The 18,210-nt window shown below is 39.7% G+C and overlaps 1 protein-coding gene across 1 annotated transcript; it reads right to left on the bottom strand.

Moving 5' to 3' along the window:
- Nucleotides 1–4,397: 4,397 nt before the first annotated feature.
- On the bottom strand, nucleotides 4,398–17,550 carry LOC102082374 (uncharacterized). The gene is made up of 11 exons (XM_025904365.1): nucleotides 17,357–17,550; nucleotides 15,325–15,432; nucleotides 15,150–15,165; nucleotides 14,979–15,070; nucleotides 14,703–14,750; nucleotides 13,924–13,939; nucleotides 11,893–11,984; nucleotides 11,400–11,447; nucleotides 11,216–11,278; nucleotides 8,751–8,821; nucleotides 4,398–4,685 (listed from the first exon to the last, which is right to left on the bottom strand). Exons 1-11 carry the CDS (start codon nucleotides 17,463–17,465, stop codon nucleotides 4,641–4,643), a joined length of 708 nt encoding a protein of 235 aa, XP_025760150.1. The 5' UTR covers nucleotides 17,466–17,550; the 3' UTR covers nucleotides 4,398–4,640.
- Between the last annotated feature and the right edge of the window lie 660 nt (nucleotides 17,551–18,210).

Below are 18,210 nucleotides of genomic sequence, written 5' to 3'. Positions count from 1 at the left end.
GTGTGCTTTAGGACCTTATGCTTGCTGGATACTGATGGCTTAAAATAAGACACTGCTACACACAAAACTGTTGGCTCAAACCACAGGCTGCATTTCCTCTTTTCTATGTGGCCGAGACGAAAATGAGGCCGTTCAGTCGATTAAAAATAAACCTGTGGCAGAACAGACAGTAACCACCAACAACCCTTCACACACATATCGGCACTGTAGCTATTCTGTATTGTCATTTTTGCGGTTTGATCTTAATGTCTTTAAATTTAATGCAGAAACTGATGTCATGGTCCTCCAGTCCTCTCTGACTTCCTGTCAGTGCTGTTGTTGTTCCTCTCTCTCTCTCCTGCTGTCCTCTCCACCTGGGTGGTGCACCACTCCGGGTTCCTGCCTTTGGCCAAAGCAACTGCTGCTCATCATCCTCATCCGATGCTTAAGGTGGTGGCTGAGCTGTAGTCTTTGCTGGATTGTTGTACTTACCTTAGTTACTGTAACCATGGTTCTCACAGTATCTCTTGCTTCCTTTGTCGTGTTTCTGATTTGGATGTGTTTCCCTTCCCTGGATTCCCTGGAGCTCACTTTCCCTTCACCATTGTATAAAGCACCTGGTGTCACTTCTGTAAATAAAGTCACTTATTATGAACATTCAGAGTCCAGCATTTGATGCTCAACATCTCATCAAGTTTTCAAGTTGTTGAGTTTGACTACACACTGTGTATTTGGACACGTGTTGGCAGTGCTGCCTAAAACAGTGCAGTGTAATAACAGTAAACTGTGAAGCAACAGTTTATAAAAAGATCAAATTAATTTGGAGCAGAAATGAGTTCAGCTTATTTGTGCGGCTTTTACAACAGTTCTTGGTTCTCATGTGGCCTCTCAGGAAAATGAGTTGCCAACCCAGTTCCTGAGGGTCTCTGTGCCACAGCAGCAACCCAACGTCACACCTACACCATCGCTGACAAAAGGAACCAAATGATCTGTGAGGTGCAGAGCAGGTCTCCTACTTATTGGAAGGTCAATGGTCGATCCCTGTTTGCTCCAGTCTGCATGCCAAATAACCTCAAGCAAGATACTAACCGCACGTTGCTGTCAGATGCATCCATTGGAGTATGAATGTGGTGAATGTTAGTTACAGATGATCTCACACACCACCTCAACATAGTATAGTATAGCAGGTATGGGTTTATAGATTAGCTTGTAAGCCTTTGTATACACACACAAACAACAACAAAGTAAAAAATCAACAACATAATGTAGTGTTTGGGATTTCTGAGGTCCCTCAGAGGTTCAGCAGTGCTGGGAATAGTGGGAGTGTTAATGGGAGGTGCTTGGGTAATAAAAGGCCATGCAGCAGGTGTAGTAGGCCTCTTTGTCTCAGTCTTAGTTTTAAAAACTTGTGTTAATGAAGTACCAGCAGACTTATTATAGTTTTTTTAAGTTATAGTTTAATAAGAATGGAATCATTTTGGACCAATCAGCATTACAGTCAGTTTGGCTCCTCACAATTCAGCTCTGAGCCTGAAGGACTGAAAAGAAACCATTTAAACTTTCATGGCTGCAGAAAAAGATTCAGTGACTTTGTGATTTTTTCCTTATTTTCCAACAAAGACCCAAAGTTCAAATGTGGCCTCAGACATTTTCACGTATCTCAACTCATTTTAGAGATGCTGACACAATGTGGACAAATGCTTTTGGGCAGGTTTGTGCATTACAAATGCTTTTATCATGGCAAACCATATAAGTAATAGTAATACTGTTTCATCTTTGTGTCGGTTATTCTAGTACGTTTTTTTTTTTATTCATCATTTCTACGAGGAAAACAAGAAGGGAACATTTTTCGACATTAAAGTGGCAAATTTATGAGAAAAAAGTGGCCCTTTAGTGCTGAACTGCCGTCGCCTGCAGTAACTGATACTCAATGCCTCATTTACAACAGAGACCTGTTTCAGACAAACATAAAAATTACAACAGCATGTTTGTGATATCAGTGTTGTGACCTGTGTATTGTATAAGAAATGATGCTCATTCATACAAACAATCGCCGATCATTTTAATCATGTAAGGAGACAAAAGTGATCCAGAGGAAACGTTTTAAGTGCACTGACGTCTGCTGCATCAGCAGTAAGATTATTTCTAAATTATTGAACCTTAAATCTTCCAGATTTAAGACGAGGATTATTTCAGAGGCTTAATTGCTGCAAACAGTCAAAACTCAACTTATGATTAAATGATTTGTTGACACATATTTGATTATTATTTTTTTAACCTTTTCCTCTATGACTTTACTTTGTATTTACTCGGCCCAGAAACAAAAGTAGGCTAAATAAATAACTTTTGCAGTAAGAAAGTAGAAACAAAACACTTTTATTTAAAAAAGTAAGCTCGATTTGAAAAAAGATTGCTATGGTTACTGCAGGATGGTGCTTATAAGTTTGCTTAGAGGCATGAAAAACAAAAACACCAAAGAACAACAATGTCAGCTCTTTCAAACAACAAGGATTTTATTTCTCACAGTTTTACTGACAAACTGAATCTATATAATTTATTAGGCAAGAGAATTTAAACAAAAACAAAGTTGTTGTAATGAATGAAAAAACATTTTCCCACATATAAGATAAAACAGTAAAGAGTGGAGGGTTTTATAACACATATTTAAAGGGTTGCAGTGACATATTTCTAGGATCTAATCCAGCTCATTACCAAAACTGTCTTTGAATAATTTTACAGAGAGCAGCAGAAAAACAGAACAACAGAACCAAAGATTTTACAAAAACATCAGATGATGCCAGGAAACAGACCAGTTTACTGTTGTTTAGTATAATAGTATAATACTGTATAGGGGAAAATTCTGAATGCATAGTTGTTATTAGGGCTGTCACAAATAAATATTTTGATAGTCGACTAGTCACACATTATTTTTTTATGCAGCAATTGGACGTAAAACGTACAGCTTCTTGCATCAGCATGCGTCTGCTCTTATATAACTATCATTAGCTTACAGCTTCAAGTGTTTAAGGTAAGTGCTAACTAAAAATAAAGACAAGATCATAGTGCCATGTGAAGGCTGTGTGCAGGCAGGAAAAGGACCCAAAATGCACACTGACGGAAGCAAAAGGTGAACTTAAATACAGCTTTAATGCTGGACGGCAAAACAGAAAACTGGCTGAACTAAAATACAAAATAAACTTACGCAGGCAGACAGAACACACAACATGAATGTGGGCAGATCGCAACACTGACACAGGGAAACACAAGGCTTAAATACACAGAGGGAGCAGTCAGGGAATGGGTAACAGGACGGAAACACAGCTGGGGCAAAGCAGGCTTAATGAAACAGGGGAAGCAAAACCAGACACATTAACATAAGAAAATGGTAAATGGCCTGTATTTATATAGCGCTTTTCTGGTCCCTAAGGACCCCAAAGCGCTTTACATATCCAGTCATTCACCCATTCACACACACATTCACACACTGGTGATGGTAAGCTATGTTGTAGCCACAGCCACGCTGGGGCGCACTGACAGAGGCGAGGCTGCCGGACACTGACGCCACCGGGCCCTCTGACCACCACCAGTAGGCAACGGGTGAAGTGTCTTGCCCAAGGACACAACGACCGAGACTGTCCAAGCTGGGGCTCGAACTGGAAAGACAATATAAAAAGACAAGGTCCTTCAAAGTAAAACAGGAAACATAACACAGAGACGCAGACTTGACACAGGGAGACAGCAACTATGGAACAGAACAGAACCCAGAAGGCACAACTCTGACAAAGAAACCAAAAGACTAGAAATTATAAATAAAGGCAAAAACCAAAGTACTATAATAATGAAAACTCAAAACTCTGGGTCAATGACCCAGGCACACCAACACATAGCTCGAGACAAACCAAAAACATGAGCCAGAGACCAACAGCACTGAGGCCTAGGAACAGTTCAAAATGAAACAAACAAAAAGTCCATGAAAGGCGCAGGGGCCCAGGTAACAGTCTCGAAAAGGTTCAGGGTGCCGGCCTGCAGGTCGACAGCACAACAGTCGAGAACATTTTAGGTCAGGAGGCCGACCGTGCGAAAAGCAACGGCGGCGACGCTGAAGGCCGGACAGGACGAGGTGAGGCAGGACCAGACGGTGTGGCTGAACGGGCCCCTCGGACCCTCCAGCGGAGGCAGAAGGCTGAACAGGCCCCTTGGACCCTCAGGCAGCTGACTAAATGACTGAGGAGGTAACGGAGCTGGTGACTGGGCTGATAGGTGAGCTAATGTTTGAGCTATGGATAGAAGTTTAAGATGTATTGACTGTTGTAACGATGGTAGTAATGGTGGGTGAGGTGCTGGATGAGCAGATGGCGGAGCTAGGTTTTCTGAGCCTACGGAACCTGAAGAAAACTGCTGGACGGGCCCACCTGAGCCTCCAGCAGGGTCAGAAACAGGTGCAGGGGCCTGCTGCGCACTAGCTGCTCCCACCCGCGGAGTAGGTACGGGTGCAGAGGTAGGCTGTGTCCTGGCTAGCCTCACCCTGGGAACCGGAACAGGCACCGGCGACGGCTGGGCAGCTGCTGTCCCTACCCGAAGAACAGGTACGGGTGCAGGGACTAGCAGAGCTTCAGCCGGCCTGGGAACTGGAGCAGGGATCAACTGGGCCCTAGCCCCCCTCACCTGAGGAACTGGGTGTATGGGATGGCTGGACCACAGCTGCCCTGAGAGCAGGAGCACAGGGAGGCAAAGGAGCAGGCTCAATGAAAACCAGCTCAGCTACAATCCGGTCGTTAAGTCTGACGTCACTAGCCGTGTCTGGGCCTAAACTCCGCTGCAGGTCCATATATCAAACGATCACTATGGCATTACTGAGAGTTGAAAAACTGTCTAAAGTCTTTCATCTTTAATAAAATGATCAGCGTTCTGCTCTACTAGGTGTAACAATTGAGTTTAACATCCAGGCATCCATGAAAACGGAATTTATGACATTTAACGGAGTTAGAAGTTAGCAGGAAGTTAGCTCGCTAGCTTCTATCTAAATACAATATAGCATGTCCTGACTGCGGGGTTTTGGAAACAAATTAAAACGTACAGCTCTGTTATCACTTCCAACATAAATGAAGACAGAAAACTAAACAGCAGTGACGTTTGTAGGGTTACTGAAGTTTGGCTAGCTGGTATATAATGATGCGCTACGTGACCGCTAGCGACACAGCTATGTTAGCATAATATAAACAAGCTAACTTTTTTTCCACTCAATAAAAGTTAACGTGAGTGTTCTTGGTGGTCAGGAGCAAATGTAATCGCATGGCAGGATGCTGTAAAAGGACCAAACTTCAGCCAGGAGAACAACTGAGATAATCCATCCACAATACAAGGTTAGTCATTTATATACTGCTGCATGGGCTGTGCTGTAGTTACATCCTAAGGTTTTAAAAACTGAGCTTAAATAAATGATTAGCGGTAATAAAAGCCGAGGGAGGTCAACAGTGATCACTGACTGTTTTAGGAGCTTTTAGAGATTAAATAGAAGAAAATACAAAACATTAAACATGTTAACAACACAAAAGCCATATTAAACGCAGACTACTTTAGGCCCGGAAGTAGGATTCGTCACGTCATCACTTAACGACCGGATAGGTGTCGACCCTTTTCCACCACGTTTAACAGTCTTTGTTTTGGCAGAAACGGGCTTCCATAAAACACTTGTTTTACAACATTTGTAAGTTATCTAAGTGACTTACTGTATATGTCATGCTTAACCTGAGTAGTGAAAGACTGCGGGGGTTTTGAAAACGTGAGCCTCGACCTCCCAGTCAGCTAAGGAGCTGGTGGGTAACAGACGTCTCTGAAAACGTCGGAGCACGTTTGCAAATATGTAATGTCTTGATAAATCGAGCAGATATTTGAAGTTTACACGGCTACATTCTCGACTGAAAATATCTTAAATGTTTATTTTGTGACCCAGAAAGAGTAATATTAAAACAAAGTAGGTGCTGCCATTTTTGGAAACTGGAATTGGCTGAGCCGCACTATGAATTCTGGGTTAGGTTGGGCCACAAAGAATACACCTGACCCATCCTTCCAATCTAGGGAAAAGGACACATTTGGAGGAGTCTTCGAAGTTGGACAGTCTTCGTTGCGTTGCTGTAACGTAATCGACCTACAAATGCGGCCTGCAAAGGATGCAGCCCCTGAATTTGGACACAGCTACGATACTGGAGACGGCTTCTTCTTCTTTGGCGTTTAACGCTAGTTGACGTGATCGTGACTAGTCAACGAATCGTGGCAACCCCAGTTGTTATTATGGGATGACTCTACACAGTTTTAGCTGAGAGGACGGTGACAGAAAGTGATTATAGGGTTGTAGCTTACACCGTCCCGATCATTGTGTTCTTATTTCTTAGAGCAAAAGAAGTGTCAGTCTGGACAAATGAACAGAAAAACTAAACAGAGGCAGATTTTGTTGGAATTGATATTTTTTATATTGTCATTTGTGCTAAAATATATAGATATATAATCATTGCCTTTATGTGTCCTAATATGGCTTCATTATGAAGAAAAGGCCAGACAGTCAGAGGATTTATTTTAAACCTTCTACTATTTCCTTTATCTGTGTCTGTGCTGACAAAATGTGCTTTCTTTATTTAGAGTGCAGCTTAGTCCAGAGATGAGCTATGTTATACATTAGGAAAGCACCAGGTTCTGTTTCTTTATAAGTGCAAGACTTCACACCTTGAAATGTTTGTTTGAGACATGACCTCTTACAAGTTCCTGTTTTTATAGTTTAGCAAGGTGCTTATTTCTGCTTTTCTGCAAACCTCATACACACGGTTTAAGTTCATTGAAAGATCGCATGTCTATGTATGGTATAGCTGGAAACACACACATGCACATGCACCTACATACACACACACACACACACGCACACGCACACACACACGCACACACACACACAGTCTGAGCAGAAGATGAGTGACTCTGAACAGAAGAGGCGAAAATCAGACGTCTGAGAAAAAGTCTAAACAGAAAACTGAGAATAAATTATTCTGAAAGACAGTTTGACAACTTATCAGAGGAGAATTTTTTTTTTCAAAACTGCAAAGCAACCTGTCAACTGAGATTAACTTTGACTCAAACCAACTGTGCAGCAACTTGACAACTAAACAAGAGCAAATTAATCTCTACAGAACAGAAAAAAAGGTATTCTCAATAACTGAGCAACAATTTGGCAAATCGATAAAACAAAACTTATTGAACATTTTTTAAGTCTGAGCAGAAGAAAAGCTGCTCTGGAATCATGAGCAACAGTTTGACAGGTGAACAGAAAGATGGTGAAGCTCAGCAAACACGAAGCAGTTTGATACCAGAACAAAAGAGAAATGTCTCCCAAGCACAGGAACGACTTCACAGTTTAAAGAAGAGCAACGATTCATAACCATCAAAGAGCAACTCAGAGGATAAACAGAAGAAAGTGATTTGATTGGAGAGCAGAGTGATTCTCAGAGACAGTAACTGAACAGGAGACGTGACGACTTTCAGGACACCTCACTGACATTCATTGATGCAGATGATGATTTGGACTGTGAGTAACCCGAAGATAACAGTTATATTTGTTACCATTTATGATATTTTGACTCTAAATGATGTATTTTTTATTATTGTAAAGCATTTCTAAAACCAGTAACACTGAGATTTTATCCACTTCTGTCTGTAGTTTTGTGTGAGGGTCACAAGTCTGTGAATATAAAGTGAGTGTAATCTCTAAGAGTTCAAACTCGAGTACAGATTAAAATATTTTGATGAAAATAAAACCCTCAGAAATGTTTACATGAACCAAATCACAAAAACTGGAAGATGGAAAACATGTAAAACAATCAGGTACTGAGTAGAATGAATGTGTGGAAATGTCACATCAGGTGTTCAGCATTAAAGGGGACATGAAACACTACATGTATTAATGCTAATGTACATCATGGAGCCCAGCTCTCAAAAACTGACACAGATGTAACTCTGACTGTGAAGCTTCATTTAAGAAATAAGTGCTTAAAGTTATAAAAACATGTTCAGCGCCATCTTCTGTCAGTACAGAGCATCACATCACCAGGTCAGTTGGTTCGTTTCAGTCAAAAGACTCACATCAGTTTATGTAAAGTAACTAATCGCAGAACCAATAACTCAGTGAAAATAAGGACACTAAAACTAAACATCAGTTTAATGGGGTCACTGTTGTGCTGCTCTCAGCTGCAACAATGACTTTTATGTTAAAACTGAGGATATACTGTCTGCTTTCACCGTCTGTCTCTTTAGCAGTAAGTGGTTCTGCGTTGTTTGGCCAGCTGCACTGACACAGGAAAATCCAGCTGTTAGCTGTAATGTTCATGTCTGTGAAGCACTTTATGAACGAGGACTTCATGAAGGAGAATCTGTTTGACATGTTTTGTGAACTTTAAGTTCTTATTTCTTAAATCTGGTTTCACAGACAGTTACATCTGAGTCAGTGTTTGAGAGCAGGGCTCTAAGATGTAAACTATCGTTCATACATGTGGTGTTTTTTAATGTCCACTATAAAGGACAAATATAATTTCATGCATTTGAACCTGTTTTACATACAAGAACATGTTTGAGTTAATATTTAACTATTTTTCACATAGAACCACTTAACAGTGTCCCAGCTGTAGATCTTCTGTCGTGAGCTGAGAAAAGAAGTGTTTCTATAATCTGCTGCAGAGGACTGTGGAAATGTTTGCTGCATAAATCAGCAGCTACAAACACTGAGAACCTGCCTGGATATCAGCATAAGGACGTGTGTGAGGGGTCACTGGCTGCCCCTCATGCCTGTCCCACCTGTGGCTTCCTGTTGAAGAACAATAAAGTTTATCATAAAAGCATTGTCTCCCCTTGATGCAAAGTGAAGTTCTGTTTTGTGTTTGAGTCTTTACAGGTGTGTAATGTTACTGTACCTTATAGGATTTGTTTAGAAGGCGCAGACAGACTCTGTATCTGTGTGGACGAGGAAATCATCTGATTTTACTTTCATGTAAACATCTGGCCTCAGACACATAACTTATCATTTGTAATTAGTTCTGTGTTGTAAAGATGATTTTTTTTTTTTTTTGCAAAACATGTGAAGCTGAAACACTTCTCTATCTTCTTCTGTATCAGTAAAAATCATGAACACCTCACCTGGGATACTTGAAACAATGGTATGTTTTGTACGGTGATGCTGTTACTCGACTAAATGAAACTGACAGTGACTTGAAAAAGTATTCATACCCTTTGAATGTTTACACATTTTGTCACCTTACAACCGCCAACTTAAATGTTTTTATTGGGATGTTCTGTGATAGACCAACACAAGTAGTGCATAACTGTGAAGTGGTATGAAAATGATACATAGGGCGTTTCTCAATATGCGTACTTGTGCGTACTTGCGTTCTCGTGTACTCGTGATACGTCATCAGTCGGAGACCAAGTACTGTTCCAATTCGAAGTACGCATCAAGCCGAGAACGCGAAAAAGTCCTGGATGTGTTCTCGCTCCGCCCGTTTTATCGAGCATGCGTCGGTGTGGACTTGATAAAATAAAAATAGAAGCGTTCTAACATCTCACCTGCTTGTTTTTATTAAGGTATGTACACGTATGTACATGTACACTATTTTTATTATTAGAGGTTTCACTACTGCAGTTAAAAATGATATATAAGTCACTTCGATCACTTCCAAATGTTAATGTTTGGTTTATTTGAGTGTTGTATTTGTTCCTGAGTAAACCGGTTTGGCTGTGATTAAAGTTAAGCTTCATAACATGTTGCTCACAGTTACATTAAGAGGGGACGGCAGTAGAAACTCCGGACCTGTGACATCATCACGTACGCTGGTGTTCCAATTGTACAAATCACGAGTCCGTGCTCGCGTTCTCGGCGAGTCCGTACTTGCGTACTTGAGAATTGAGAAACGGCCATAGTTTTTCAAAATTTTAAGCAAATAAAACTCTGAAAAGTGTGGCATGCATTTGTTTTCAACCCACCTTCGTCAATACTTTGTAGAGACACCGCTCGCTGCATTTACAGCTGCAAGTCTTTACCAGCTTTGCACATCTACAGACTGAAATGTTTGCCAATTATTTGTTGCAAAATGGCTGAAGCTCAGCCAGACTGTGAACAGCAATTTTCAAGTCTTGCCACAGATGCTCAATGGGATTTAGGTCTGGACTTTGACTGAGCCATTCTAACACAAGAATATTCTTTGATCTAAACCAGGGGTAGGCTGGTGTCCTGCAGGTTTTAGATATCACCCTGGGTTTGCAGTTGTAGCATGCTTTTTCCATTTTTGGATGATGGACTGAACAATACTCCTTGAGATGTTCAAAGCTTGGGATATTTTTTTATTACCTAACCCTGATTTAAACTTATCTACAACTTTATACCTGACCTGTCTGGTGAGTTCCTTGGTCTTCATGATGCTGTTTGTTCACTAATGTTCTCTAACAAACCACTGAGGCCTTCACAGAGCAGGTAAATAGGTGACTTCTGAAGGTAATTGAATGCACTGGATTTTAATGATGAATATCAGAGTACAGGTGGCTGAAAACAAATGCACGCCACACTTTTCAGATTTTTATTTGTTTAAAACTTTGAAAATCAGGAATCATTTTCATACCAGTTCATAATTATGTGCTACGTTGTATTGGTCTATCACAGAAAATCTCAATTTAAAAAAGGTGTCAAAATGTGTAGAAGTTCAACAGGTATTAATCCTTTTTCAAGGTAATGTAAGCTCAGGCTTTGTTCAGGTTAATCAGAAATGTCCAAGTGACAAGTTTAATATTGAAGGAAGTAATTAGAGTAAAATACAGCTTTATTATCCACTTAGCTTTGGTCCAGACTAATAATTGGTTCTTAGCGCAGTGGCACTTTGATATCACTGTAATGTGTTGTTATGCTAATAATGGCAGTAATAGATTACTTTGGCTTGCACAGCAAACATGTAGCTTACAAAGAACGATGAATATATGTTTTTATTCTTCATTTGTTTGGTGTTTAAATGTTTTGCAATCTCACTAAATACACAGATTTAAAAAGATGAAATGAACAAAATAATACATTTGAATAAATGTCTGTTTCCTAACATGAGAAAAATGCCGCCGGACCTAATTCATATTAATAAGCCCACCAAAATTAATTTCATACTAATTAAAAAACTTTCCAAACCAGGTTTTCTTTTTATAAAATGAACTTTGGTGTACTCACTCTTAGTTCTAAGATCTTTAAACTCAATAAGAGATGAGGTGACGTCATCATATTCATCTGAACCTGAAATGTTCATATTTTTATTTACAGGATTGTAAAAACATTTCACATGAAATTAGATTCATTAAATCAAAAACAAGTTTCATCTCTAACTGCTCTGTGCTTTTCAGCACATATACTGTACCATTTCTGTTTTTCACTTGTGTGACTGATTCATAGACGTCATCAGTACCTAAAGAAAAAAACAAGCCAGGCTCACATTAATCATTTTATTACAGTTACACTAAAGATCAGAGCAAAAACAGAAACACTGTGTGAGTCAAAACCAGGACTGTAAGATCTTTAAATGTTCTTTGAAAAGCTGCTGAACACAAACTGAACCTGATAAATGTTTGTGTTAATGGAGGTTTAATATTAGTCAATATCCATCCATCCATTCGCTTCCGCTTATCTTCAGGGGTGCTGGAGTCTATCCCAGCTGTCATAGGGCGAGAGGCAGGCTACACCCTGGACAGGTCGCCAGTCTGTCACAGGGCTCACACACAGAGACAGACAACCATTCGCAGTCACATTCACTCCCGCATTCACACCTATGGGCAATTTAGATTGATCAATTAGCCTATCCCCACTAAAAGTCAACATTAATAATAATAATAAAGATCCGTTTAAATGCTGACCATGTTGAAGAGAGTCGTACACATGAGTTTCATTCTGGTTGACTCCATGATTTGTGGAGGAGCCCGGACTGTGACTCTCAGACTGGATCGACCTAAAACAGGAAATAAACACAATTGTCATGGTCCTCGGTCTTTTGACTCAGCGGTTTGTGTTTTTCATTATTATGATCTTGTGTTCTAGTTTGTTCTGATTGTGTACTGGGGTTTAGACTTTTTAGTTCCTAGAGTTTGGTTCTGTGTTCCCTCTGTTTAGTGTCTGTACCGTGTCTCTGTGCATTTCCTGTTTTATTGTGAAGGTCCGTGTCTTCTGTTAGTGTGTTCAGTTTATGTTTTCCTGTCTCATCAGGTCAATTTGGTTCAGCTGTGTCTTCCTCCTGTTTGCCATTCCACGTTTCCCTCTGTGTGTATTTATACTGTGTGTCCTCGTGTGCTTGTTGCTGGTTCGTCTGTGTTCTTTCTCGGCATCATTCTGTGTCGTCCCCGCGTCTCCCTGCATCACCATTTAAGGGCTCAGGTTTGGTTTTTTTAGTATTTTCCAGTTTAGGTAGTGATGGGTAGATGAGGCCTCGTGAAGCGTTTCGGCACATTCCCCAAACTGCATCGACACTGCGTTGACACAGTGTTGCTGTTTTGCTCCATACTGACACCTGCTGGACCTTAAATATCATTGCAGGCAACTTACTTGAGACTCACAACAGACACTGAATCAATGACCTAGTCATACTTGTATACACTGTAAGGTATTGTATTTTCCATGGAATCATTTTATATCTTTTATATTGCAAATATTGTAGACATCTTTAAAATATATTGTGAATGACATTAAGTGAAAATTAAAATGAAAGTATTGTGAATGTAATATTACCCATTTAAATGTAATTGACTCAGAGTTTATTATAAATTTCTATTCAGAAAAATAAGTTTATCCAATGTTTTTGCATTCAGTCTATTGCGTTTTTTTTTTGTTTTTTGACACCATTTCCCCAGCTTTGGAAAACTCACAGGCACAGATGAAGCTGGGGTACATAAAAACTGTAAAGCCAGGTGGAAAAGGTTCAGATAAGATGTCTTCCTATTCCCCCAGTACGTTAAAGGATCCTCTGATCTTGGAATGTTTCTCTCCGACACTCTCCACAATACTGAGGGGTTGGCAGTCCTTTATAATAAAATTCAGGACTGCCTGGTCCAGAACAGTCTTGCTTGATTTGAAAATAATAAAACACACATTAATTTAAAAAAAAAAAAAATGATGATAAAGCTGTTCAGTGTCTATATAGGCCTACCAGTGTTCATTCTGGGTGTGTTTGTCTCCTCATTTTCATGTTTGGCTCTGTAATGCCCAAACACTGAGGAGGTGCTTTTGTTTGTGTAAGAAACGCAGAGCAGATGCGACATTTAACCTGCATAAAATGAAATAAATAATTTACACTTCAAGTCACATTGCTGTTTTTCCTGTTCTGATAGATTACACTGAAACAAAGACAGACAAACAGTGACCTTATTTGCACTGAAAAGATCAAAATGATCCCGCACAGCAGAAACATTTCTTTTTCTTTCGGGCTCCATTTTGTTTTTGGAGAGATATGTTTTTGTTTTTTTTTAATCTTTGCGAGAGTAATTTTGTGTTTTTTGGTGGCGACTCATTCCGTTGGCAGACACGGATGCGGTACCTTTTAAACACAGTTTGGCGCGTTGGCAATGAGCGATACAGCAGCTGTATCGATCACGTGACTTTTTCTTAAAGCGACGCACGCACCGATACAGGCATCGCTAGGTGAGCTTGATACAAGCGTCGGTGCGTCAGTGTTGCTGGACCCATCACTAAGTTTAGGTTTGCTTAGTTTCCGTCCTTGCCTTTGCTGTTTCTGTTTGTTTCACCACTTTATGAATAAAACTCATTTGCATCTCAGCTGCCTGCATCTTGGGTCCTAATTCTCAGCCTCCACTCATCTGCCACAGCAGACCTGACAACAATAAACTCATAAGTAACTGATGTTTGTTTAAAATAATAATAAAGAGTATTTTACCAACCTGGTGAAGCATGAATCTGTAAGATAAGATAAGAATACTTTATTAATGTCAGAGGAAACTAAGTGGTCACAGTGGCTCAAAGACAGTAAGAACAGTAACTGACTAAACTAAATAATATAATATATCACAAAGTAAGAAAAAAAATTTACACAACACAAAGTAGAGAATTTCAATTTGGATGTAGCAGCTGCAAAAAGCAGCATTTCATCGTGCAGTCGATGGATGTTAGTAGCAGCAGGTATAGAGTATTGCACATTGAGATATGTACAGACACCAGTGTGTGCATGTGTGTTTCGATATGATGATGTATGTTGTAGTCTGACAGCAGCTGGAAGGAAAGATCTCCTAAATCTCTCCTTCACACTGTGGGTGCAGCAGCCTGTCACTGCAGGAGCTGCTCAGTGCTGTCAGAGTGACCTGCATGGGGTGGGAGGTGTTATCTAACAGGGATGACAGCTGAGCCACCATCCTGTCACTGACTACCTCCACTGGGTCATGAGGACGTCCCAGAACAGAGCTGGTCTTCTTCATCAGACTGTTCAGATTCTTTAAATTATAATTATTATGTTTAAATGTTACACTGATATTTTGTGTCATCAGATCAGAATGTATGTTTGAATAATTAAACAGAATATTGTAAATAAACTCTCTAAAAGAGTATCTAATAGTGAAATGTTCATATTTTTATTTACAGGTTTGTAAAAACATGTCACATCGAATTAGTTTCATTAAATCAAAAACAAATTGTATTTCTGTCATTTCCAGCACATATACTGTACCATTTCTCTTTGTGACTTGTGTGACTGATTCATAGGTGTCAGCAGTACCTAAAGAAAAAAACAAGCCAGGCTCACATTAATCATTTTATTACAGTTACACTAAAGATCAGAGCAAAAACAGAAACACTGTGTGAGTCAAAACCAGGACTGTAAGATCTTTAAATGTTCTTTGAAAAACTGCTGAACACAAACTGAACCTAAGAAATGTTCATGCTAATGGAGATTTAATAAAAGTCAATATTAATAATGATAATAAAGATCAGTTTAAATACTGACCATGTTGAAGAGAGTCGTACACATGAGTTTCATCCTGGTTGACTCCATGATTTGTGGAGGAGCCCGGACTGTGACTCTCAGACTGGATCGACCTAAAACATGAAATAAACACAATAAACTCAAAAGTAACTGATGTTTGTTTAAAATAATAATAAAAAGTATTTTACCAACCTGGTGAAGCAGGAATCTGTGAAAGAGACAAATGTTATTACACATGTTTGTCATGGATAAATTGTTCCACTGATATTTAGTGTCATGAGATCAGAATACATGTATATGTGTGAATAATTAAAGTGTATGTAGTAAATAAACTCTCTAATACAGCATGAAAAGAAGAGGCTCTTACACTTGGACTGTCTGCAGCGATACAACAAGAGCAGGAGAATAATAATGAGAGAGACTCCACAAACCAGTCCAACCATCAACCACACAGGAGATGAACTGCGTCCAGTTACTGTAACAACAAACAATAATTAATTATTAATAATATGTAAAAGAAGCATTCTGAGAGCACAAATCTCTGCTAAGACAGCTCACTGTGTTGACAAATAAGTCCAAAGGCAGATTTGTTTCAACATGATAAGAAAGGCAGATGTGAAATGTAAAAGTGAGGTCAGAGGTCAAACAAATGATATTTTAAATCTTTATACAGTATTTTCTATATGTTGACAAGACACAGCACCTTTGTAAGAATCATAGTTTCTGTGTTATAAGGATTTTTATTGAGTCATAAAGTTGACCTTGAAGACCTCGGTGGATGTAAGCCAAATGTTAATGGATAGTTAACATGACTGTAGCTCGTCAGTGAGGTAACCAGGCAGGTCTGCTGGGATCCTTTCTAGGAAAATAAGATTTGTATGCTAACAGATTTTCCCCTTGTTTCAGTTCCTTCCTGCTTCAAGATTCGTTTTCATGCCATCATTCACCTCCAGTCAGACGCCTGCCACCTTGGATCATTACCCCCCTATTCACCACCACTGCTGCCCCCTCAGAGCCTCTTCCTCACTTGCCTGCCTGCCCATCCTTCAGCAGTTTCCACAGACCTCTGCCTTCATCCACTAAACCCAGCTAGTCTGGACTCCAAGTAAGTCATTGTTGCTGCACTTTATGAACACTCTCTGTCTTGTCACATTCCCTCTCAGATTTCCTGCCCTAACTGCTCTCTCCTCTCCCACAGATCTGTCGCCCTCACGCTGTTATGTCCGCTCCTCTGGCCTGTCTCTCTCACCTCAGTTAAGATGTTTTTGTAGGACTCGCTCCTTAAGTTTAGGTTCATTTATGTTTTGTTCTTGTTGACCAAGTCGAAGCTCACAATCTGTTGTGTTAAATGAATTATCCTTTGTTTGATTAAAGAAACTTTGACTGATTACATCCTCTGCTGTTTTCACCTGAGTCCCACACATGAGTCCTGAATCACAACGATATTAAACCTGACAGTATAGAGATATTACATAATAGTTTTATAAAAGTTCTGACTAAATAGACTCAGGTGGCTTCAAACATTTAAAGAGATATGTTATTTCTCAGTCATGAAACTCATTTACAGAAACACATGAAATGTTTCTGCTCACCTTTAACTGACATCCAGCTCTGTGCTGACTCTCTTCCTGAGTACTGACACTTGTAGAAACCTTCATCAGACTTTGACACTGCAGAGATCTTCAGCTCCCCTCGGGTATCATTTTGAATAAGTTTGTCATTGTGATAGAAAAACACATTGGAAAGTATTTTTTGTGTTTTCAAACTGCAGCTCAGACTAACAAAAGCTCCCTCAGTCACAGGATGAACAGGACTCACCAGGATAGGACCATTACCATCATCTGTGAAACAATCACACACATTTGTTTCAGTCAGACCAGCTGATGCAAACCTTTGAGAAAAAGCTGTGAGTCGTGTCTCATGATCTACATGCAGACCTGGTTTTCTGAGTGATTATGAGGACTGGAAATATAGTTGGGATGTTCCCTGCAGGAGTCAAATTATTGACGGTGACGTTATTGAATGGTTAAAGGTGAAATTGTAAATGTTTGTATGTTTGTGTTATTTTGCATGACGTGTTTCCCAAATTTCTCTGAATTGAGACATTAAAAGTTCATCTAATGTGACGACAGAGATGTTGAGCTTTTTTGAGTTTTATTCTGACAGAGAAAATAAAAAATACTGTTGGCAAATTATGACAAACTGGATTATGAAAGAATCGAGAGAAATTAGACCAACAACCAAGAATATTTTGATGCTTCGTTGCCTGAAATTGTCTGAAATTCTCATTTTTGTTTGTGTTGCCACATAGAATTTCTTCACATACAGCAAAGCTGGGAAAAATGTTCATGTGACGTCTAAATCACTCAGATCCAAGAAGTAAATGTATAATAACATACTCTGTACAGTGATGTTGACTGCACTGCTGAACTCTCCTGATCCAGACTCACACCAGTACACTCCAGTATCTGACTTTGATGTGTTGATGTTACATGTGGATCCAGTCATTCTCCTACAGTCAGAGTACAGTCGGCCGTCCTCAGAGAACTTCCTCACTCTCCACTCAGTGAAGTTTCCCTCACAGGTCAGTGAGACAGAGGTGAAGTGTTGCACTCTGTCAGGACTCACTGTGAGAGACGCTGCTGAATGAACATCTGGAAACAACATGCAGTGAAGAGACAAAGCTCACAGATGTTAGGATTCAAAATATCACAGTGGAAATATTTGTTTGCTTGAAGCTTTTGTTTTGAAAATCAAATTTAATAGTTCAATATGATAAAGTGTTTGTTTGGTGAGACACTGAGTCTGACAACAAGCCCTGAATCACACAGACAGTCAAATCAATGGAAAACAAAGGAGCCGAATACTGACATGTTTAAGATGATCTAACCCACATGCTTTATCTGCTGGCAGCTCATGTAGAGCTTGGTACACGTCATGTGATATCATGAGCTTTGAGTCATCACTCTCAGCATTATCCACCTGATACAGATCACTCTGAACACACTTCAGTCATTTGCTGTAATGTTTCTGTCATAATTCTGTGATATTGTCTGTTTCACAGATTCCTTCTACAGTGAGATATTTTGCAGCAGCAGGACCAAAACTAAAAACCTTTGAAGTATATTGTCAGGGCTCTGTGTGCGGGCAGGTGGAGATGTAGATCCAAGTGCAGGACTCTGAGACGGAAATGTAACTGAAAACCACAGCTTTATTGCTGGCACCAACAAAACAGAAACCAAACATGAAAACA

This window comes from Oreochromis niloticus, unplaced genomic scaffold, assembly GCF_001858045.2.
Source record: "Oreochromis niloticus isolate F11D_XX unplaced genomic scaffold, O_niloticus_UMD_NMBU tig00001133_pilon, whole genome shotgun sequence".
NCBI classification, from domain to species: Eukaryota; Metazoa; Chordata; class Actinopteri; order Cichliformes; family Cichlidae; genus Oreochromis; species Oreochromis niloticus.
The sequence above is the reverse complement of the archived record's forward strand: the minus strand, read 5'-3'. Positions and strand labels throughout refer to the sequence as shown.